This window comes from Psammomys obesus, unplaced genomic scaffold (assembly GCF_907164565.1).
Source record: "Psammomys obesus unplaced genomic scaffold, mPsaObe1.curated_primary_1811, whole genome shotgun sequence".
Classification (NCBI taxonomy): domain Eukaryota; kingdom Metazoa; phylum Chordata; class Mammalia; order Rodentia; family Muridae; genus Psammomys; species Psammomys obesus.
Genome location: NW_026592710.1, coordinates 5,365,286 through 5,388,632, shown reverse-complemented (window position 1 = coordinate 5,388,632; position 23,347 = coordinate 5,365,286). Strand labels below are relative to the sequence as shown.

Below are 23,347 nucleotides of genomic sequence, written 5' to 3'. Positions count from 1 at the left end.
CACACACACACACACACACACACACACACACACACACACACACACACCCATAAAAATAAACAACCTTTTTTTTAAAAGACTAGTAGTTTTGCTTAGTGGTGGAGCGCTTGCCTTATGTGTGTGAGACTCTAGGTTCCACTCCCATCACCACTAAAAAGAAAGAGATGGAAAAAATACTATAAATACCTTTTCCTTCCTAGAGTTAAGAGGGCTGGTACTTTTCAGCTGGATCTTGGGTGAGCTGTTCTTTCTGGCACCTGTTTAGTGTACTGAGTTTCCTCTGCTTAAGGATTCTGGTAGCAGTTAGGAAGCTCTGATTGGGGGTCACAGGGCACTCTGGCCGTCATGGTTGTTCAGGCCTCCTGCTGGACTGTCCTAGTGAGTTCAGAGCTGAGTTTTACTGAGAGTCGCTGGCATTCTCTTGCTGCTTGTCTGTTCTTGCTGCACTGAGTGGTGTGACATGCACATGTGTTGAGTCATGTGTCCATTGCTAAACCTGAAGAAAATGGACTTAGCATGATGACTCCAAACAGTCACACGAGTGAGCACTGTGTGGGGGAGATGGCCAGTATGCTTGTTATGCAGAGACACAAATTACAGGCCACAGCAATCCTTGTGTAGCCGTAAAAGGTTTAGGTGTTTCCTAGTTGTTTTGTTGTTGTTTAGGTTTTTGTTTGTTTGTTGTTTTATGTAGATTTTGAGCTTTTTTTTGTGCCACATCCATTTCTTTAGAACTTAACTCTTTGATGAGAGTAAAAGTAAAAAACTGAAGACATGCTTATTAAAATGTAGAAACAAACAGAAGTATATTGTCTGTAGATATTCCTCTTTTTATGACAAAGGCAGAAATACACAGTAACAGGACCCTTAATTTTTGTCTTGTTCAAGGACAGTCTTACTGGTGTGGGCTGTTAGATAGACCTGACCAGGACGGCCTCTGGACTGTGGATTTGTGGGGGTGATGTTTTACAGGGATGGCAGTGGTACCCACGGCCTTGTACATGCTAAGTTTTCTACTCATGCCCTGCGTTACTCTATCCCTAACTCTGGACTGGAGATTCTGGGGTTTGTGTGTTTGTTTTTGTTTTGATTATTTATTTAGTTTGTTGTTTTGAGATATATTTTTTGTTGTTGTTAGTTTTTGTGACAGGATCTCACTATATAGCCTGCAAGCCTGGAACTCCGTATGCAGACTAGGCTAGTCTCAAACTCACGGAGATCTGCCTAGCCCTTCTTTCCAAGTATGGGATTCAAGGTATGCGTCGCCATGCCCTGCTTATTTATTATTATTTTAATTAGATGTGTATGTGTATATACGTATATATACACACATGTGTCTGTATGGTGGCATGTGCACATGAATGCAGGGGCTTGCGGAGGTCAGAAGAGGGCCAGAGACCACCTGGAAATATACTTAATAGGCAGTTGTGAGCTGTCTGGCATGGGTTCTGGCAGTCAAACTTGGGTCCTCTGGAAGAACAGCATGTCCTTTTAACCTCTGTACCGTCTCTCCAGCCCTCCGTTGATTTGGGGTGGATAAAGTGTCAGTATGTAGCCCAGGTTGACTTTGCCTTCTGAATGCTGAAATTACAGGCGTGTACTATTGTACTGTAATTATCATTGGGGTGGTTTTTTTGTTTTGTTTTGTTTTGTTTTTTGTTTTTCTTTTTTTGAGCAGGGTTTCTCTGTGTAGCCTTGAGTCCAGGACTTGTATTTTAGATCAGGCTGGCCTCAAACTCACAGACATCTACCTGCCTTTGCCACTCCAAGTGCTGGGATCACAGGCTTGTGCCACTGTGCCCAGCTTGATTTTTTTTTTTTTTTTTTTTTTTTGTTATTGTTCTTGCACGAGCGTGCGTGCATGTGTGTTCATCATGCCTGTGTACTCAGAGGACAACTCACAGAAATAGATTATTCTCCTAATTTAGGTTGTCAGCCTTGGCTGCATGCACCTTTACCCATTGAGAAGTCTCACCAGCTCTTTAGCTGTGGTTTAAATAAAGGATCCAGTGCATCACTCAGTCACAGTCCCCTTCCTCTTCTTCCCCTTGTGTTGTGTTTTCCTACTCATTTTCTCTTTCACCATTTGTTTCCAGGGTTGTAGGGTCTGATACTAGACTTTGACTTAAGATTTATTTCCTACCCTTTCTAGAAGAGGATGCCCCTGAGGCCCAGAAAGAAGCAAACTCGCTCAGCTTGGGTTTGTGTGCTTCCATTCAGATGATCCTTTAATGTCAGATATGGAAATGCTCTTTTAAAGGAATGTTTTGGAGTACCAAAATCAAAGTACCTTTTTAAAGTTTTTAGCTTTTTTCTTAGGGTCAATAATAACAAATACATAGATGGGAACATAAGACAGTCCTCCTCAGTGTTACTGAGCTTTGCAGAGTTGGTGAGACTTGTTTTGTCTGCTCTTCCCCAGTCTGCTTCCAACCTGTGGTAGTTGAGATGCATCACAGATATATCATTTTAATTACAGTTAGCACAATGAAGCCCTCTTATAAAAGGTCAGTTATAATATCTTATACCAAATCAAAATCAGTAATATATTGAAGATGGCTCAGGGTTTTAAGATTACTTCTCATTTGACTAGCAAGATGGCTCAAGGCTGGTGACCTAATTTGATCCTGCTACATACATGGTAGAAGGAGAGAATGGACTCCTGCATGTTGTCCTTACTTCTACATGTATCCTGTGATCCATCCCCCCCAACACAAAAAATAAATCACTGTAATTTAAAAATAAGCAAGCATAGGAACCGGAGTTCATTGTGATCCCTAGAGTCGATGACAATGTCAGGTGGGTGCAGTGCCCCGCCTACAATTCCAGCAGAAGAACATAGAAATGAGATTCCCCAGAGCAAGCTGGCTACTAAGATTAGTCATAGTGGTGAGCTCAGGGTTTGATTGAGAGACCCTGCCTCAATTAATAAAATCAAAGAGCAATTGAGGATGATTTCCTGCATCAACCTCAGGCATATACAAAAGGAATAAAACCAGTCATTTCCTTTTAAAAATTTTTACTGTAGACTTATATATGTATGCTTATGTCTGTGGGGGCACATGCACATGAGTTCAAGGAGACCAGAAGAGGACATTGGATAATCCTGGAGCTGGAGTTAGTTAATTGTGCTCTTTACCATTTCTATTATTCTTGCTCTACTTTCATCTAAATCTGTCTCTTTTTCCCATTCATGGATGACACTGACCTAATTGCTTTTGTCCCTTTATCTTATAGCCCAAAATAACAATACTCACACGCCTGTAGACTCTTCCATTTGCTTTCTTTTGGTGCTAGGATTGACTTTAGCGCCTTACATGAACATTACACATACTTTGTCACAGCTGCTGGGAAGCAGGGTACTAGTAAATTTGGTTTTACCTTTCAATTGTATCCCATGAGGGCAGTGTAGGTAAATTAATGTTTTAGCATTATTTGAAATAGTTCCTGAGTAGAACCAGTTTATTTTGTTACTACATTTAGCTTTTCATTTACTTTAGAGAATTTATCTTATTGTTCTTCCCACTTACTTTTAATCCCTCTCTCCCTTTTATATAAATGGTATATAATATATACTTTCTGGGATGGTTTTTAATTCCATTTTTATTTGTAGTTTAGCCAGCACACCTTTGCATATGTCCTCAGATAAGGGCCTGCCTGGAGAGCCAATCCTGCTTGCAGTTTTGAGGCTGTTGCTACATCCCTCCTCCCCCAATAGCTGTGGTCGATTAAGAGTGGAGTCTGTTGTTAGCTTGAGTTTTTCTTGTTGGACCTCATTTCTTGCCATTAAAAGCCATTTCCATTTCTCTTTCTTTGTACCATCCAATCATTTCTCTAGTCACACCTTCTCCCAGAGCTTGAGCCTGTTCCCCAACTATAGTACTTTTTAATTAATTTAATAAAGAGCTGTTGTTATGCTAGACACTGGACCTGGACTGGGAATGTAAACCCAGTACTAATGTGATGCTAATGACTTTCCAGATGGGTGTCTATCCTGTTTTCATCATAATCCAGTGTTTTCAGTTTTTATGAAGTAGAATTGTGACACCTGTAAGTGACAGAGCAGAGAAACTACTGAAATAGACCACTCTGTGGGCAGAAAGAAAGATTTATTGAGGATCAAACTGCCAAGGCTATCTGGTGGGAGAGGGGTTTGCAGAGAAAGAGCAAAATGTTGGAAAAGCCAACAGGTTTTATGTGACAGTGTGGACTGATCCAGAACTGTAGGTGCCCTGACGGAAGTAGGCTGACTTTGTGGAGAGGTTAAGTTAGGGGAGGATTAAAGGCAATTCCATGCTTTTCTAGTGAACAGTAACCTTTAGTCTGCATACCCATATCAACCCTTCTGTTTACCCAGCTACAGTGCTTCTGTTTAGGACAACAGAATCAGCACTACCCTTTGGGGGAGTGGTTGGAGTTGACAGAATCCAACAAAATGATATGAAAGTGAATATTAAGTGTAAAAAATCATGATTTTGCTTAGAATGTTGCTATACACCTGTAATGCCAGCATTCAGCAAGCTGAAGCAAGAAAATTATGAATCTGAGATCTATCTGGACTGCCTAGCAAGACTGTCTCCAAACCAGTCAACCAGCCAGCCAAACAGCCAAGAATTTGGGGAAAGTGAGAGTTGTCAACGAGTTTAGTTATAGTAGGGGACTTCAGGCAGAGCGGATATATTGGGTATGGGTATTGTGTTTTGTCACAGAACTGTCTTAAATCTTCAATATCCAGCATTTGAATATAGGAACTTTCACTAAAGGTGAAAATTTCTTGATGTGGGGTGAGGGAAACAGAGTTCCTGGGGAACACAGGTGTCCCCTGGCTTGGGCAGTACTGTCCTGTCTTTATGTTACCTTATACTTGCCTGTCTAGTATAGACTGGGATGTGCAGTTTTGTTTCATGTTATCTGCTAGACTATTTAAAATTAAATGTGTCTCTTTGCATTTCCAGTGTTTGCTTCTACATTGGTTCTCTTTTTTCACTTAAGTGTTCCTGGTTCTGTGGGGGGGTGTGTGTGGGGGGGGTGTTTTGTTTTGTTTTTTTGAGACATAGCTTCTCTGTGTGTTCTTAGCTAGCTTGGACTTTCTTTGTAGTCCAGGCTGTCCTCGAACTCACAATTACCCACCAGCCTCTACCTCCCCGAGTGCTGCAATTACAGACATGCACCAGGTGCCACCTGGCTTGAACGAGAGCTTTTTAACATCAACATGGTGTAAAGTGTCAAAGCAGCATGCCTGTGTTCATCGTTTGTTAAGATGAGAATGCTGGGTAACTTGACCTTTCCTAGGCCTCTGGTGGTTGCAGTAGCCACGGTACCTGCCGACCTACCTTGTTGTGCCTTAGCAGAGTGCAGGTGCAAAATCTGACTGCTTAGACTCTTGGTTGTTCATCACTTCTGTTCAATTTGGGATGTTTGCATTACATCTAATGAGTTGTTCTTTTTGTTTGTTTGTTTGTTTGTTTGTTTGTTTGTTTGTTTTTCAAGACACGATATCTCTGTGTAGCCCTGGCTGCCCTGGAACTCACTCTATAGACCAGGGTAGCCTCAAACTCACAGAGATATCTACCTGCCCTCCCCAGTGCTGGGACTGAAGGTGTGCGTCACCACCGCCTGTGATGTGTTGTTCTTATGTAATCTATTCAATTCACTCTGTGGAATCATAGCAGGTCACAGACATTTCTTTTATTCTGTCCTGTTTCCTGATAAGTTCTCTTATTCTCGAACTATATGTTTCTACCATTTAAGTTAATTAAACTGTTTTTAATGTTAACATTAGTGTTTTTATCCTAACCATGACACAGTATCCATGGTGGAGTGTTGTAATTTGCTGTGTCTGACTTGTAAGTGTGGATTAGAGATGTGTGTCTTATTCTTACTTAGAGCTGTCACTCCATGATACTTTTTGTCTTTGTTCATTCTATTTGTGTGTCAAATTGTTAAATTATGATAGTACTGGTTGGCTTTGCCACCACTCACTGCTCCTGAAGTGGGGATTGAGCTGTCTGTTGTGATTTGAATGATTCACGATTTTACTCTTAACGTTGGCTGCCCAAGGAGATCGGGTCAGTGCATCAGGTCGAGAAGATTGCCTGCTGCAAAGCTCTTTCCAGTACTTACCTTGATGGTGACTTCTTCATCTCTGTCTTACAGGCCAAACTTCCAGATTTGCAACCATTTCCTTCTCCAGATGGTGATACTGTGACTCAGCATGAGGAGCTTGTCTGGATGCCTGGCGTCAGTGACTGTGACCTCCTCATGTACTTGAGGGCAGCAAGGTAATGAGAATCTGCTCCAGCTGCTTTCTGAATTCGGACAGATGGACTGATGAGTGTCATAAACTTTCTTCCTTTCCGTCCTTATTAGTAATGGGCCTTTTTTCACTCTGAGTATTGCTTTCTGCTCTAGTGGTCTTTCTTACCTGACAAAAGCAGCTTACCATTTGTTCTTGTTATTTCCCTTCCATCAGACATTAGAGCTCCTCAGAGGAAGCATCTTCAGCCGCACATGTAATTACCAACACCTCTCACTGCAGTTGAGGGAGTCACTCACCTCACTTTACAGTTCCATTACTGAGTTCCTGTTCTCTGTGCTGGGGCTCCTCGGTAGTGTCTGACCCAGCTTGACATTTGTGTGGCTTCCCTGCATGCAGATATTTATCTGATTGTATGGTAGAACTTGCAAACATAACAAATGACAGAGCCAACACAGAAACTTCAGCCCCTCCATGCCATAGTGGAGGCAGGACCTACCTTTGTGTAGTAATTTGGGACCCACATGCAGCCTCACCCATGTGCAACAGCAAAACTAAAGTGCATAGTGCGTAAGACTAGCTTGGGGCGGCTAGTTCCATCTTGGCTGTTTGCAGTCCCCAGTGCTTTGCACTGTGGTGCAGTGGGGATGAGATAGTGTAAATGGGGTAGATGATTGTTTCCTGTTCTGTTACTTTTCACTTTTAGCCCACTGAAGGGTGGTTGGTTATATACATGAGAGGAATTAATTTCACCTGTTTTCCAGGGACTTGGAATTGTTTAAGTAATGCATGGTGATAGTGCATCTGAGTATTTCCAAAATATCATAATCTGGTGGAGTGCCATGAGAAGTAGATGTTTCATGTGCTGAGACTTGAATCTGAGTATGGACAAAACAGAAGTAGCATGGACCTACTGAAGTCATACTTCTGTCCCGAGGGAGGATTAGACTCTGGGCCGGGCCGAGGGCTGGCCACAGTGCACATGTATGAGTGGAACCTTGCTGAAAACTAAGGGTTAAACTCACTGTGCGTCCGGATATTGATGTCTGCTGATCAAGGAAACTCCATCCTTTTCCCCAAAGGAGCATGGCAGCATTTGCAGGGATGTGTGATGGAGGCTCTACAGAGGACGGCTGTGTTGCAGCATCTCGGGATGACACCACTCTGAATGCACTGAACACAGTAAGTGTCTGGGTGTCACCTTAGAGGGCAGGACAGGAGCATGGAGCAAGGTGTGGCAAGCAGTATAGGTGTTGGTACTGTGGTGTTGTTAGGATACAGAAATGACTGTGGCCCTGTAGTTTGGAGTGCTTGCTGTACTTACACAGGAGCTGGCTCTGAGAATCCCTCCTGTAACCCCCAGAACTCCCTGCCCCCACCCACGTGACACACCTTTGTATACACTGTTTATACATAAAAATAAATTAAATAAATAGTCATAAGTAAAAATCAACAATGAGTTGTAGGGGTTGTTCTGTTAAGATCACTGATGCTCTTGCAGCGAAGCTGTGTCAGTTCACAGCACTGGCATTGCTTCTCCCATTGCCTGTAACTCCAGTTCCAGGAGGATCCAGTGCTCTCATCTGATCTGACCTCTCTGTGCTCCTGCATGCACATGGAGTATAGTCATACACTTGGGCATGCGTGCATGCTCACATGGGCACTCGCAAACACAAACATACATGTGCATGCACATGTGCACTCATGCACAAAAACAAAAAATAATTATCTTGGCCATATGTCTTTGAGATTGTGGCCGAAGACATTGTAACTCCCAGGTTTGTGTCTTACTTTGTCTGAACCGCAAGATTGTGAGAAGTTTCAAATGAGTTTCTAGTAACAATGTCTTTACTGAAGTCTCATTTATTTGGGTACTAGGCATACACATGATCTTATGTCATCCTCACAATACTCGCAGGAGATTCTGCTATTGTTACCTTAAAAAAATAAAACAAGACAGAAGTAGTGGCACACATGTTTAATCCCAGCATTGGGAGGTGGAGATAGAGGCAGGCTGATCTCCGAGTTTGGTCTGTAAAGCAAATTTCAGGACAGCCAGGGCTACACAGAAAAACCCTGTCCAGGGGTGGGGGGGGGGAGGGAGGGCAGAAAGAAATGAGGTATGTGAGGCTATCTAGATGGAATTGGTTATAGGAAAAGCTAGGGTGTTTGTTTGGTGTCTGTGCAGCATCTGCTATCAGCCCTGCGCCTGCTGGAGCCAGTGCATTGCTGTAGCTGGATTTGTTTTGCTTTAGCAGGCTTTTGGCCTTACAGTGTCTCCTAAGGACAGAGTTAGAAAATTAACATTCGAAGCAATTGCTTTCTGTATGTTTTCTAATGTGAAATCATCAAGTCCAAACAAGTAATGCCAAGTGTTTGGTTGTGAGCTTCTGACGCAGTAGTCATGTGTGTTGATGCATGGTGGTCACATGGTTATATGTGTGTCGCAGGGCACTCTTGAGGCCTAATGGCTCCTTTAACAGTTACCTAATTTAAGCTCACCTTTGTTTTTTGTTTTGTTTTGTCTTGAGAGCTCTGTCATTGGCAGGGACTTTGGCAATCATCTACCCAGTTTCAAAATAAGAATGCAAGGTTCAAAAAGGCCAAGCTAGCTGGGCACAGTGGTGCATGCCTGTAATCCCAGAAATTGGGGAGGCGGAGGCAGGCAGATCTCTGTGAGTTTGGGGCCAGCCTTGTCTACAAAGAGAGTCCATGACAGCCAAAGTTACACAGAGAAACCCTGTCAAGAAACAAGTAAACAAACAAAAACGACCAGGTGACTTGTTGAATGCTGCTAATCCACAAAACTTAAAATATTTAAAAAAAAAAAAAACTTTCATTTTTGATGTAAACATCTTTTACTACACAGTGCCTGGCACTCAGCTTGCTGTTGTGGCAGCACAGCTAAGTTTTAATCTGCTCTTATGAGGGAGTGGAGTAGTATGCAATGTTGAATCCACGTTGTGTATTGGCCCTTGGGTGATCTTATCGGTACATGCTTATCCAGTAAATGAAATTTCATGTCCCCCCCCCCCCCAAAAAAAAAAAAAAAAAAAAAGCTGTTGTGGACCATCAAGGTTGCTTAGCAGGCAAAGGCACTTGAGTGCCATCCCTGATCCACATGGTGGAGGGAGAGAGCCAACTCGGCATGTTGTCCTCTGGGTTCCATATGTGTGCATGGCACGCACAGGCAGGCATACAAACAAACAGCTCATAACCTCTATGTACCTGTGCACTTCCTCTCGTGTAATTCGTTATTTAAATAACTTGTTAGTTTTTATTTTATATGCATTGGTGTTTTGTCTGCATGTGTGTCTGGGTGAGGGTGTCAGATCTTGGAGTTACAGACAGTTGTGAGCTGCCATGGTGGTGCTGGGGAATTGAACCTGGGACCTCTGGAAGAGCAGGCAGTGCTCTCCAGGCCTGCCTCATTAATTTAATACTTAGCTTTTATTGTAATTTACATATAAAGAAAGACTTTACCTTGAACATATGACAGTGTCAAAAAAGGCTTTTAAGAGTCCACAATCAAGAAGCTGAGATTCAGATTAGATGATACTGCAAACAGCTGTGAATGTCTATGAACTCAAAAATGTGTATGTGGTCAAGAAAGCCTTTGATAGGGACATTTTGCTGCTGTGATTTATTTTTTCTTATAAAAGGCTTATGAAAAAAATTCTGCTTTCATGATTGTAGTTATCATTTGAAGTTTGAATAGTGAAGCTAGTACTGTAATTAATATCCCCTCCTGGCATGTTTGAGTTCTGAGTTACTGAGTATCTGTTAGTTTCATTCTTTAGGGTTGACTTTATACCCAATCAAAAATGTATTTTGTACTACACACACACACACACACACACACACGCACGCACGCACGCACGCACGCACGCATACGCACACAACACACTTTTTTTGATGGGTGATGGTTTGCAACAGGGTATCTCAGGTAGAGTTTCCATTGCTTTAAAGAGGCACCATGACCATAGCAACTATTATAAAGGAAAACATTTAATTGAGGTTTAGTCTGTTATTGTCATGGTGGGGAGCATGGCAGCATGCAGGCAGACATAGTCCTGGAGGAGCCAAGAGTTTCAGATCTTGATCTGCAGACAGCAGGAGCCTGTGTTACACGGGGTATAGTTTGAGCATAGGGGACCTCAGAGACCCTCCACAGTGACACACTTCCTCCTACAAGGCCACACATTCTACTGGTGCCTCTACTGGTGCCACTCCTCGTGGGCCAAGCATTCAAGCACATGAGTGTGTGGGGCATAACCACCATTCAAACCACCACGCAAGATTTCTCTGTGCAGCCCTGGCTGTCCTGGAACTTGTTCTGTAGACCAGGCTGACCTCAAACTCAGAGACCCACCTGTCTCTGCCTCCCAAGTGTTGGGATTAAATGCAGTACCACCACCTGGGTTTGTGTCTCCCTTTAATGTGTTTTTTTTGTTTGTTTGTTTATGTTTTTGTTTTGTTTCTTGTTTTTACTTATTTTTATTTTGTGTGCATAGGTGTTTTGCCTGCATATATGTCTGTAAAGGTGCCAGATCCCCTGAAATTGGAGCTATATAAAAAACTGTGAGCTGCCATGTGGGTGCTGGGAATTGAACCTGGGTCCTCTGAAAAAGCAGCCAGTGCTCTTAACAGCTGAGCCATTTCTTAGCCCCCTAATCTTTGTTTCTTATCTGTGCTTTCTTGCATTTTCCTTGAATCTTCCTCATTGATGATTTTAGAAAGCTTTCAGTCTGTGTAGTGTGGAGTTGTTTAATCACACCAAGAATATCCTCTTGCTGAAGTTTTTATCATGAATGGATGTGAGTTTTGTTGATTGGTCTGCTTTGTATCTGATGAGATCACATAGTAGCCATCTTTTTTTTTTTTTTTTTTTTTTTTTTGGCTGAAAGACATGGCTTTCAAATTGTAATCAGCTATTAATTAATGGAATAAACTCTTCTTTCTCAGTCCTGTTGTGTTTCATTTGTTAATATTTTGCCTGTATTGTATTGTATTGTATTGTATTGTATTGTATTGTATTGTATTGTATTGTATTTTGTGGTTTTACAAGATTGGGCTTTTCTGTGTAGCCATGGCTGCCCTATAACTTGCTGTATAGACCAGGCTAGCCTTGATATCAGAAATTGTGCTGCCTCCCAAGTGCTGGGATTAAAGACCTGCCCCATCACTGCCTTAGTCTGTTTGATAATATTTTTGTTTGTTTGTTTGTTAATATTTTTGTTAAAGAACTTTATATATGGGTTCATGAGGGATTCTGACATATAACTTTTTCTGTAATATATGGAGTCTATAAAATTATTTTCTTATTGCTAAACACTTGGAAGAACTAGTAAAGTTGTCAGGATATGACTATCTATGAGTCATTTTAAAATTGTAAGTAGGGCTTATGAGCTGCCTCAGTGGACAAAGGCATTTACCAAGGCAGATGACTTTGGCTTGATTCTTCAGACCTACATGTCGGGTGGCGAGAATGTGCTTCTACTGTTAGTTGAAGGACACTGACATCTAGGCATCTGAGTAGGCATATGTGCACACATCCAATACACAAGCGTGCTTATGCACACAATAGATAGTAAACTTTTAATGTTTTTAATTTTATAGAGGTTGGAGAGGTGACTTAGCACTTGCTGCTCTTCTGGAGCACTGATTTTCTGTTCCCAGTATCCGCATTGGGTCATTCCTATAATTAAGTTCCATGGGGATTTGATGTCCTCTTCTGGCCTCCAAGGGTACTTGCGTACAGGTATGCATGCACACAACACCTTTAAAATAATAATTAAACAATCTAAAAAATAAAATTACAAGTAGACACAGGTCTATTCAAAGTTTGTATTTCTTCAAGTTGGTCAGCTTTGGTAACATGTAAGTGTGTTTTTAAACATTTGTCTATGTCCTCTAGTTTACATTTTAATGTCTGTAGACTTTTTAATTGCTGGCCTTTTGTTTTTCCTAAGACCTTGAATTTATTTTCTCTGAATCTCAAGTAGAGATTTATCAAGATTGATCTTTTGCAGCAGTAGGTTTTGGTTCTATTGTTGCTCTTTCATCACTAAACTTGTTTCTTTCCACCTGGCAGTTAAGTTGGTCTTCAGTATTTCTAGCTTCTACAAGTTGGGTGTTAAATAACTGTTTTTATCACAAATTTTGATTTTTTTTTTTCCTTGCTTTTGCTTTCATTATCTTGCTTTTCCAGATGCTTCTAAACCCTTCTTCCCCTCCCACTATTGTTTTTGTATTTCTTTGGCCCATGAATGAATTAGAATTAAATTGTTTAATTTCCTTTTTCATGTATACAGTGTTCTGTCTGTATGTGTGCCTGCAGGCCAGAAGAGGACACCAGATCTCATTATAGATGGTTGTGAGCCATCATTTGTTTGCTGGGAATTGAACTTTAGGACCTAAAAAGGAGCCAGTGCTCTTAACCTCTGAGCCATCTCTCCAGCTTCCAGTTTTGTTTGTCAAGATAGGGTATCCCTTTGTAGCCCTGGCTGTCCTGGAACTCAGTTTGTAAACCAGGCTGGACTCAAACTCACAGAGATCCACCCGCTTCTGCTTCCCTGGGCATTAAAAGTATGTACTACTGCTACCCGGCTCATTTTTCTAAATTTTATTTTTGAAATGTTAGTGATATTTAATTTCGTGCCAGTAAAAGAGTAATTGGTAAAATTTCAGAGTTTGTTTGTTTGTTTTTAAGACTTTTCTTTCATTATTTTTACTTAAGGGCATATGTGTGGATGACTGTGTGAGGTATGTAATGTGAGTGCAGATACCTGACGAGGCCAGAGGACTTGGATCCTCTGAAGATGGACATAAAGGTGGTTTTGAGCCACACAATGTGGGTGCTAAAAATCGTGCTTCTGTAAACAATATATGCTCTTAGCCATTAACCTATCCTTCAAGGCGCAAGATTTCGATCTTCCGCAGTTGGTTTCCTCATTTGTCATGTCATTTATATTGGTTAAAATGCTACATGTGTTTTTAACTCAACAGTTGCATTGAGAGAGAGAGAGAGAGATTAGATTTATTAGACTGAGTGTTTTAAATTGAGGAATCTGGAGATCTTGTTCCATTGGTAAAGGTACTTGCCACCAAGTCTGGTGATCTGAGAGTTTGTCCTCCAACTCCTACATCTCAAAACTGACAAGTACAGAGTCAGTTCAGTGTGGAAAGTCTGAATAACAGTCACCATTTTCACATTTCTGTTGTCGGCTTTTACCTCCTCACTAGGCTCCGTGCATTTTGCAGCGTGTCTTGAGGCTGTGTTTTGGGCACATGGACCTCTGTGGCGTTTGTGTACTGGCTCTCGGCCCTTTAAGGGTGAGCCTCTCTATACCAGGAATACCCTTTGCCTTGGTGTCGTTCGTGTTTGATGTCCGTACAGGCTGTGCAGCTTTCTTGTCTTCGCAGTTTCCATCCTCTTCTCGCTTCTTACTTTGAATTTGTTCTCTTTGTTTTGAAGTAGCTCATTTGTCCTTTTGTGTGTTTTGTTTTTCTTGTCTTGCTATCCACTCTGACAGTGTCTATGAAACTTGAACCATGAATTTGTTTTGGGAGTTCTTACGACAGAGTCGCACTGTGTACCCTTCCTGGCTGGGAATTGGCCAGGTTGCCTGGGCTAGCCTCACATCAGTCACGCAGATACTGGGTTACAGGGGTGAGCCACCATGTGCTGCTTATGGCCCTTACACTGTGAACTCTGGATGCAGGGCTGCTGGGTCACTCCTTCCCTTTAGGGTGCTCTCTTTCTCTTTCTCTTTCTCTTTCTTCGTATGACGCAGGTAGTGTTAGTTTCGTGTAGGTATGCAGAATGTCCCTTTACCATCAACTGGGAAATAATTAGTAAACTAAATCCCATAAAGCACAGAGCAGCCTTCTTATCCTGAAGGGTTTGATTCAGCCGTCTCTGCTGGCTGCCCATTTACAAAGCAGACCATATATTATGCTGTATTATTTTTACTAAATTGATACTACATTTCACTGTTGAGGCTCAATTTTCTTCCATTAATAAAATTAAACTTAACTTCTTCTGAGTAATTTGTTGCCATTTTTATGTTTACCTTTTCTTATAGCACTGAGTATCTATTCTGTTTAGTACTTGATATAAGTAAAATTTATAATCCTGCAGCAGAGATTGCACTTCAACCTGACAGCTTTATTCCCTGAAATACGGCTGACTGTTAGACACTTGAAGCAAGCTTTTTGCATAGTCAGAAGAATGTGTATTTATTTGCTTATTTCTTTATGCACACCCACATCTCCAACAAAAGATTTAAAAGTTCCCGGTAGTCGAATGGTTTTTCATCTCTGATTTGTAAAATTAGTCAAGACAGTTAACAATAATTTGTTAACTATCGGGTATTAATCATCTTAGTTTCTGAGCTCTTCCCTGCTGGTATGTGATAGAGAAAGGCTAGAATGTTTGTCGTATGGTGGAATAAACAAATCAGGCTTCAAATCTGTATCAGAGCTGATTGTGTAGAACTTGGCGTGGTGGAATAAACTGATGAGCTGACTGTAAAGATCCCCTTCATCTCATTTGCCCCTTTGAAGTTCGAAAAATGCATTCATAGAATTTTCTTAGAGATTTTTTATTTGTTCATCTTAAATGGACTGCAGTGGTGTCTCCCAACCTGTTTTAGTTTTGCGGTGCTAGTGTGTATTTAGAGGGTATGGGTATTTCTCAGTCCCAAATAAGGCACCGCTCATTTGTGACTGTGTGAGCAACTGCTCACTGTGATTCCATGGGCACTCTCCAGTAATCGGCCTTATTGACACAAGGCACCAGTCAGTGGTTAGTGTTTGCTAACTTGGGTTGAGGTAGGATTTTTATGGGGGGAGGGAGTGATTTGTTGTTTTAAAAGGGTAATGGAAAAAGTTGACATGCTATATGTTCTTACTATGCATATCCAATAAATTGTGGACAGTAGCTCATATAAATCAATCCTGACAAGCCTTTATGCAGCAACAAGGTATCAGTGTTTCAAGCTGTACTGCTGACTACTGCTTTGGAGGGGGTGTGGACAGAGGCTTGTCGTAGGGTTTTTGTTGGATGACCAAGACCTTCTCAACTGGTGGTCAGCGTGTGCACGTCAGCCTCTTTCCTGTGCTGTGCTTTGACCAGTTGGAAACATTTTGAGCTTTAGTTTTTAAAATTAAGTGGATAGAAATTTACTAGCTTGGTCAGTCATGGTAGTGCACATGTCTATAATTAAATCAGCCTGAAGACAGAGGCAGAAAGATATACAGTTTGATGCCAGTGTGGGATATGCAGTGAGACCCAATCAACAAAACTTAAAGAAAGAAACAAATAAATAGGAAGAAAGATATTTACTCACATGGCTCCCTTTGTCGTCAAGTTTAGTTCTAAAGTTCCAGGTAAAGACATTTTAACAGAATTTATATGGCTTACTCTTTTCTCCTTAAATGAGGATGGGTTTTAGCTTTTAATTCTTTCATATTTTGTTCCTTTTTAGGCAGACTAGAGTTTTGCTTTACTGGACTGGTTTCTCTGGTGTGGATGGGGCACCATAGCCACCCACATTAAAACTAGTGATACATGACTGCCCTGTGTTTTTGAGCTCTGCGTTTGTCTTGCTTCTTGCACGGCTCCCCACAGTCTAGGCCCCAGGTCTCCTTTTCCATATGAACCACCATTGCTCATCATTGTTTTTGTTTTTTTCTTAAACCCATTTCTTTTTGGGGTACTAGGAAGTTGGTAGGTGTTGTGTTCTATTGCTGTGAAGAGACACTATGACCACAGGACCACTTATAAAGGAAAACAGGCAATTGAGACTAGCTTACAGTTTCAGGGGTTTAGTCTATTATCGCCATGGTAGGAACCATGGAAGTATGTAGAACTAGACAGAGTTGAGAGTTCTTGATCACAGGCAGCCGAAGGAGACTGCCACACTGGGTTAGCGTGAGAATAGGAGACCTCAAAGCCTGTCCCCACATGACACATTTTCTTCAGCAAGGCCATACCTACTCCAACAAGACCACACCCAATAGTGCTACTCCTGTGGGCTAGCATTGAAATACAAGAGTCTGTGGGCATCATTCCTATTCAAACCACCACAGTAGGGAAGTTTGGACAGGGTCTCATTGTAGCCCAGGCTAGCCTGAGTGGAAATTGAAATATATAGCCTTGGGGATGACCTTATCATCCTGTATCTACCTCCTAAGTGCTTAGATCATAGCTGTGCACCACTACGCCAGACTCTGCACTCATTTCTCTCCTCTCTTTTTTATATAAAAAGTTACTGAGATACAGTTCAAATTCTATATAATTCATCCATTTAAGAAACACAGTTTACACTGGGCAGTGGTGGTATACATCTGTTTCATGTACTTTTTATCTACTTTATTGGGGTTTCTTATTGCCTCTACCTCCCTACCACCAACCAAAGTTAGTGGGGAGAGGGGGCGAAGTTCTTTTTAGCTACTTCCAGCTTGTTAGGGTCTTCAGGTTCTTTGGGAGCAATAACAATCTCAGTCATCAGGATATCCAGCTAACCAGCAAACAGCAAATGCAACAGAAGCCTTCTTCCTTCTCTCTTGAAGTGTTCTCTTATGTGTGCTGGTATTTATACCCTCTCAGAGTCCTCAGACTTAAACTAATTGCAGCTTGCAAAGACTGCATCCCTCTCTGATCTGCAGGAGGCTATTATCAGCTGTGGATGAAGTAAAAGCAGCTTATATCCCACAATTGGAATTAAAACAAAAACCTGTTTATATAACATAACTAAACTTTTAAAGAAATCAAAATTTCCACTACATACACCTTTAGTCCCAGCATTTAAGAGGCAAAGGCAACTAGATCTCTGAGTTCAAGGACAGCCAGGGCTACACAGAGAAATCCTGTCTTGAAAAACATACAAAACACTCAAGAAATAAATAGATAAATAAAAGGAGAAAAAAAAAAAAAGACGTGCAGTTTGTGTCTTTTTGATATATTTAAAATTCAGGCAGCTATTGCTACTATCAATTTTAGAGCATTTTTTATTGCCCTGTAAAGGAGCCTTGGCTTCATTAACAGTCCCTGTGCTTCTTCAGTCCTGGACAACCAGTCACTGCTTTTCTGTCACTGTGGCTTTGTCTGTTCTGATCACTCCAGGTAGATGGGCTTATATAATAATCAGGTGTTGGAACTAATTTCTTCCACTGAGGATAATGTTTTCAAGCTTCTTCCATGTCATAGTCTTATCTGTTCTTGCATATAAATGTCTTACTGGAGCACCTTCCCTAAAACAGTAAACCTTAGCTATGATAAATAAGGAGGTATGGCTACCCCAAAACCTCCCCTGTGAATTTATTTTCGGCACACTCTTTTGAATTGTGTTTTATTCTTTTTTTTTTTTTTTAAGATTTATTTATTTATCATTTATACAGTATCCTGCCTGCATGCCAAAAGAAGGCGCCAGACCTCATTATAGATGGTTGTGAGCCACCATGTGGTTGCGGGGAATTGAACTCAGGACCTTTGGAAGAACAGCCAGTGCTCTTAACCTCTGAGCCACCTCTCCAGCCCTGTGTTTTATTCTTGCTTTGTTTTGTTTTTCTTTTCATATTTGCCTTTGCTAAACCAATTCTGCTTTTCTCCTGTCCTGAACTTTTCTACTGAATTTTAATTACATGTATATATGTACATATGTACTTTTAAATTACACGTATATATGCATATATATGTGTGTATGTGCATGTACACAAGTACCATTGTGCACATGTGGGGGCTGTAGAACAACTTGCAAGAGTCAGTTCTCTCCTACTACGTGGACCTGAGGATCAGATTTGGGTTGTGAGGCACCTTTTATCCTGTGAGCTATCTCATCAGCCTTCCATGGAATTTTGAGTATGACATGGAACTTTTAAGTTTATATTATTTTTATTTTATAACAATTTATTTGTCAACTATCTGATCTTAATTGTTGACATCAGTTTTGTTGGGTCATTGATTCTTTTTGTTTGTTTTGTTTTTGGAGGCAGGGTTTCACTCTGTAGCCCTGGCTATCCTGGATCTCACTCTGTAGACCAGGCTGGCCTTGAAGTCATAAAGATCCACTTGACTGTGGCCTCCTGAGTGCTAGATTAAAGGCATGTGTCACCATTGCCCAGATGCTCATTGATTTCTGACATGCCATGCAAAAGTTTGTATTTTTGAATGAACTAATTTAATCTTCACAGTTCTTTAAAGTGTGGGATCATCTACAAATTAATAAACACACCTATCTCTTCCTTATAATTCTTTAAACTTGGAGGCAGATAGAATGGAGGCTGGAATCTTACAACCCTCCCAGAATAGTTGATGGATCTGTCATCTAGAGGCTTCATTCTGCAGCAAGTAGAAATTCCTTATTAGTCCCCATCTCTCTGTCCTATCTGAAATGGCATTTGTTGAGGTAGGAGGTTGAGGCCCACGAAGCTTGGCCTCTCCCTTTCCATCAGGCTTTTGCTGAGGAAGAAGCCTGAGTCAGTGACTCCTGTTACTGTAGCTTCCTCCTCTGTTCTGTTTCCTGCCCAGCAGTCCCTTCCTTAGCCTAGTCTGCTGAGCTCCCAGCTGTGATTTGAGGCTAGGCCACCGTCTTCTCTGGATCTTGTCATTCACCCTACTTGGTTGTTGGTTTTGTAGATATCTACTAATGTCTCTTGCTGCCCTGCCTGTTTGTTAGCTTGCATGAACCTGCCTGTGTTCTTAGGGGTGTGGATCTGGTTGACCAAGCAAGTTAGGAAGATCAGTTCCTGCATAGTCCAGGTTGGCCTCCAACTTCTATTCTTCCTGCTTCTGTCTCCCAGACACTGAGAAATGCTGCTGCTGTCTTACCAGGCGAATGTCTGTATGTATGAGTGAGCTTATTTATTTCTTGGTTGTTAAACCAGGAGTATGAGGCAACTCCATTTCTAAGGCTCAGCTCTAGTTGGTTTGCTGGAGAGTGCTGGACTGCTCACACAGGCTTTCTTCTTTTTTTTTAAAAAAAAAAATTTATTTATTATACAGTATTCTGCCTGCCTGCATGTGTGTCTGCATGCCAGAAGAGGGCACTAGATCACATTATAGATGTGGTTGCTGGAAATTGAACTCAGGACCTTTGGAAGAACAGCCAGTGTTCTTAACCTCTGAGCCATATCTCCAGCCCCCATCTTTTATTTACTTGTTTGTTTATTATGTGGACAATGTTGTGTCTGCATGTACACCTGCATACCAGAAGAGGGCACCAGATCGCAGTACAGATGGTGGTGAGCCACCGAGTGGTTGCTGGGAAATGAACTCAGGTCCTCTGGAAGAGCAGCCAGTGCTCGCTCTTAAGCCCTGAGTCACCCCCAGCCCTGGCTTTCTTCTTAACAAGCAGAGGGCAGTTTCCTGAGCCTGTGACCGGTGAAGTGTCCATACCAACTCGTGAGCCTTACATGTGCCTCTGGGCGAGCTCTTTGGTTTTCTTTGTTCCGTAATTCTGTTGTTTGCATACAGAACATTAAGTGTAATTGTTTATACAACCTTAAAGTTGCTTGTCATAAACCACTGCAGGTGAGGCTGCTGTGATTCGGCAGCAGCTGCTGTATAGTGACTGCTGTGAGATTTGAAGCAGGTTCTGCAGATGTGTCTCTCTTAATAATAAAACAGTTCTTCCTGTGTGTGTGTGTGTGTGTGTGTGTGTGTGTACCACAGTCAGACTCTTTCTGGAACAGATTAGCATTTATGAGTAGGTTTTCTTGTGCCACATCAGCTAGATGCAGCTGTGCTCTTGCCGTTACCCTGTATCCTTTGCCCAGGTTTGGATTTCATTTTTTGGCCTGTTTTCAAAGCTGTGGGAATGCTAGGAATAAGTGCATGCGTGTCTTCCTGTCTGCCAGTGGCGGAGAACCATTTCTGCACGTCTAGACCCGTTCTGTTAGACATGGTCCTTCTCTCTTGGCAGGCCATCATGCAAGGAAGTCCCATACAGAGTCTGGACTCCAGAGCCTGTCAGAGCTTTCTTCACGCCCAGCTGTACCCATCCTGTATCCTAAGCCTTGACTCTCCAGTAGACTCATTGACTGAGTTCTCATGCACCCTCCTCCCTTTAGGGACTGCCAGCTGATGCTGTGTGGCTGAACACGTACGTGAAAAGCAGGAAGAAAGACTTTGTTTCTAAGAATCAGAGATATATAGATATATGTTAAGTGTGTAAATGATAACCCATTCAGAGTTTCTTGTAAAGACCTGTACTGTCAGCCTGGAGAGATGGCTTAGAGGTAAGGAACACTGTCTGTTCTTCCAGAGGTCCTCAGTTCAATTCCCAGCAACCACATGGTGGTGGCTCACAACCACCATGGGATCTGATGCCCTCTTCTGGACTGCAGGTGTACTACAGATAGAGCACTCATTAAAGAAATAAAATCCTTTTTTTTTTTAAAAAAAAATCTGTGCTATCACATCCACCTTTCAGAAGACTGGTGACGAACGCAGCCTGTACCCTGTGCTCCAAGTGAAGCAAATGAGTGCAGTGCCCGCTTCAAGGGTTTTGTCCCAGGAAGTTCTTCCATTCCCATTATGTTTCCTTTGGCCTGTCCCACCCCCTCCCTTCTAGTCAATTGTCCTTAATTGAATATTTTTTAGTGTCAAGGCTAATGAGAGATATCGATGCTAAATAGTCTTCCAAAATAGGTTCTCTCTTCCTTTCTGAAGCTGAGAAAATAAGAGGTTTAAGAGAAATTTTTTCCCTGTATCTCAGAGCCAGGGGATTTTGCGGAAATGGGTAGCTTAAATCAAGCCTGAGCTAGGCAACTATATGTATGGTACTGAGTCTTCAACACAACTCTTCACCTGTGTGCTGGCCCTAGGCTTTTCTTGGTATGGAGACAGCAAACAGAGTCTCCAAGCAGGCAGATGGTTCAACTCAGCCAAAATTTGTAGAGGTAGTCTGTTGTGATTTTTCAGTTTGGTTTGCGTAGCCTCTGTTAAAATATCGGTCTTTAACACTTGCTTTTGAATTCTTCTTAATGGCTCAGCCTCTTCTCCTTCTGAGTCTAGAACATCCTGTACTAATAACTCCTTAGTAAGAGATGGTGACCTCCTCATTTCCAGACACAGGAGTGTTTGGGAAAGGGTTGTGGGTGAGCAGTGACTTGGATATACTTGCTGCTTATTTTACCTGCTGCCAAGACTATGTGCTTTGTTTGCTTGTTCTGTTCATTAAAGGCAGACAGCAATGGTTGTACCACACTGACTAGATTCTCAGAGCCTACTCCAGAGTCACTGAGCATTCTTATGCTAGCATTTATTTTGTTTGCTGCTTTGGGTAACACTTTTCTCTGAGGATTCCCTGCTTTCCCTTACCCACCCTTAGCTCTGAGGCAGTGGTCCAGAGAACGGAGGGGTGTGCTTGCTGCATCACTGCAGATGAAGCTCCTGTGCCAGTGTCATGACTGCTACCTTGTCTTCCTGCAGCTGCTCCAAGTCGAGCATTGTAGACACAACTCCTTCCTGGATTGTGGACTGTGTTAAACTCCTGCACTGTTGTTCCGATCAAAATGGCCTGCAGCAAGGCAGTGACCACTGAAAGTGATGCTTGCAGTGAAATTCACTGCCCTGCCACTCTTCAGTGTAACTGCAGGATTAACATAACTCTGGAGCCTTGTCTGTCATCTAGAAAGTGACCTGGATGGCAGTTACAGAGCACTGCCCTAGTGTGCACAGGGCCTTGAGTTTACTTCAAAACATGACAGCAGGAGACATGTACAGAGATTTTATTTTCTTATAAAAATGAACAACACCTTCCCTCAAGGCTTTTCTAAGCAATTAATGTCTGTTTTGTTTTGTTTTTTGTCATTGTTTCTTTGTTTCTATTAGTACATCTAGACAGATTTAGCTGTAGTATTTAGCAATAAATAACAATATTATTTTGCAATAAATAGCAATATTTGATGAACCAGTGAATATGATGCTTGTATTTGTTTGTTGGTTTTGTTTGGGGTGTTGTTTTTGTTCTGTTTTTCTGAGATATGGTTATTTTATATAATAGCCATGGCTGACTTGGAACTCACTCTGTGGACCAGGCTGGCCTCAAACTCACAGAGATCTGCCTGTCTCTGCTTCCTGAGACTTCGAGGCTCAGAGATCCACCTCTGGGATTAAAAGCATACACTATTTATTTTTTAAAGACAGGGTCTCACTCTGTAGTTCTGGCTATCCTTGAACTCAGATAGGTCTACCTGCCTCTGCCTTCCAAGTGCTAGACTTACAGTTGTACGCCATCATACATAGAAGGTGCTTTTTTCTTTTCTTTCTTTCTTCTTTCCTTCTCTCTCTCTCTCTCCCCCCCTCTCCCCTTCCCTCCTTTCTTTCTTTCTTTTTTCTTTTTTTTTAAGACAAGGCTTCTTTCTGTAAACCTGACTGTCCGTAGATCAGCTGGCCTCAAGCTCACAGAGATCTGCCTGCCTCTGCCTCCCAAGTGCCAGGATTAAAGGCATGTGCCACCTCCATCCAGCTGGTGCTTATATTTTTAATTGTAGCTTTTTGCCATGTGTTTTATATCATTTTTTGCTCAGTACTCGGTTACTGATGATGGAGTTATGAATTAAATCTGTTCATTATGGTTAGGGAGAGGAAGACATTTTTTAAAATGTCTTTGACAGATTTTGACAAGATCATTTAAAAAAAAAAAAAACCGTGTTAATATATTAAAGTACATGAAGCATGCTGGTAAATTGACTGCTGCCAAACCTCCCAATGTGAGTTTGATCCCTGGGACACACATGCTAGAAGGAGAGCCCTGATCACTGCAAGTTGTCCTCTGACCTCCACACAAGCACTCACACAGAAAACATCTATCCACATACAAAGATTTTTAAGATCCAAATCCTGCTTTTCCCCTTCCAGTTTTCGTTTGTTTGTTTTTGGTAGTTTCTTGCTGTGTATATAGCATATTTTGGATAGCAGAAGACCAGTCTTACATTTTTCTTAATAGACAACACTTACTAAATAATTGGCTTGAAAGCAGTCTGCCTCAGAGGCTGTTCCTACAGTTACTCTAATGGCTATAATTGTAAAAGGTGCTTTGGTACAGTGGAAACTGCCAGATGCACTGCCATTTGATCTAA

At 41.7% G+C, this 23,347-nt stretch overlaps 1 protein-coding gene across 5 annotated transcripts in view; it reads left to right on the top strand.

Annotated features, from left to right (window-relative positions):
* The window catches only part of Rere (arginine-glutamic acid dipeptide repeats), a 347,420-nt gene that overhangs the window by 226,416 nt on the left and 97,657 nt on the right, over positions 1 to 23,347 (top strand). For all 5 annotated transcript variants that reach the window (XM_055615371.1, XM_055615372.1, XM_055615370.1 and 2 more), the window contains 2 exons: positions 6,157 to 6,281; positions 7,339 to 7,438. In XM_055615371.1, coding sequence (XP_055471346.1) covers positions 6,157 to 6,281; positions 7,339 to 7,438 — 225 coding nt within the window. The remainder of the gene's footprint in view (positions 1 to 6,156; positions 6,282 to 7,338; positions 7,439 to 23,347) is intronic.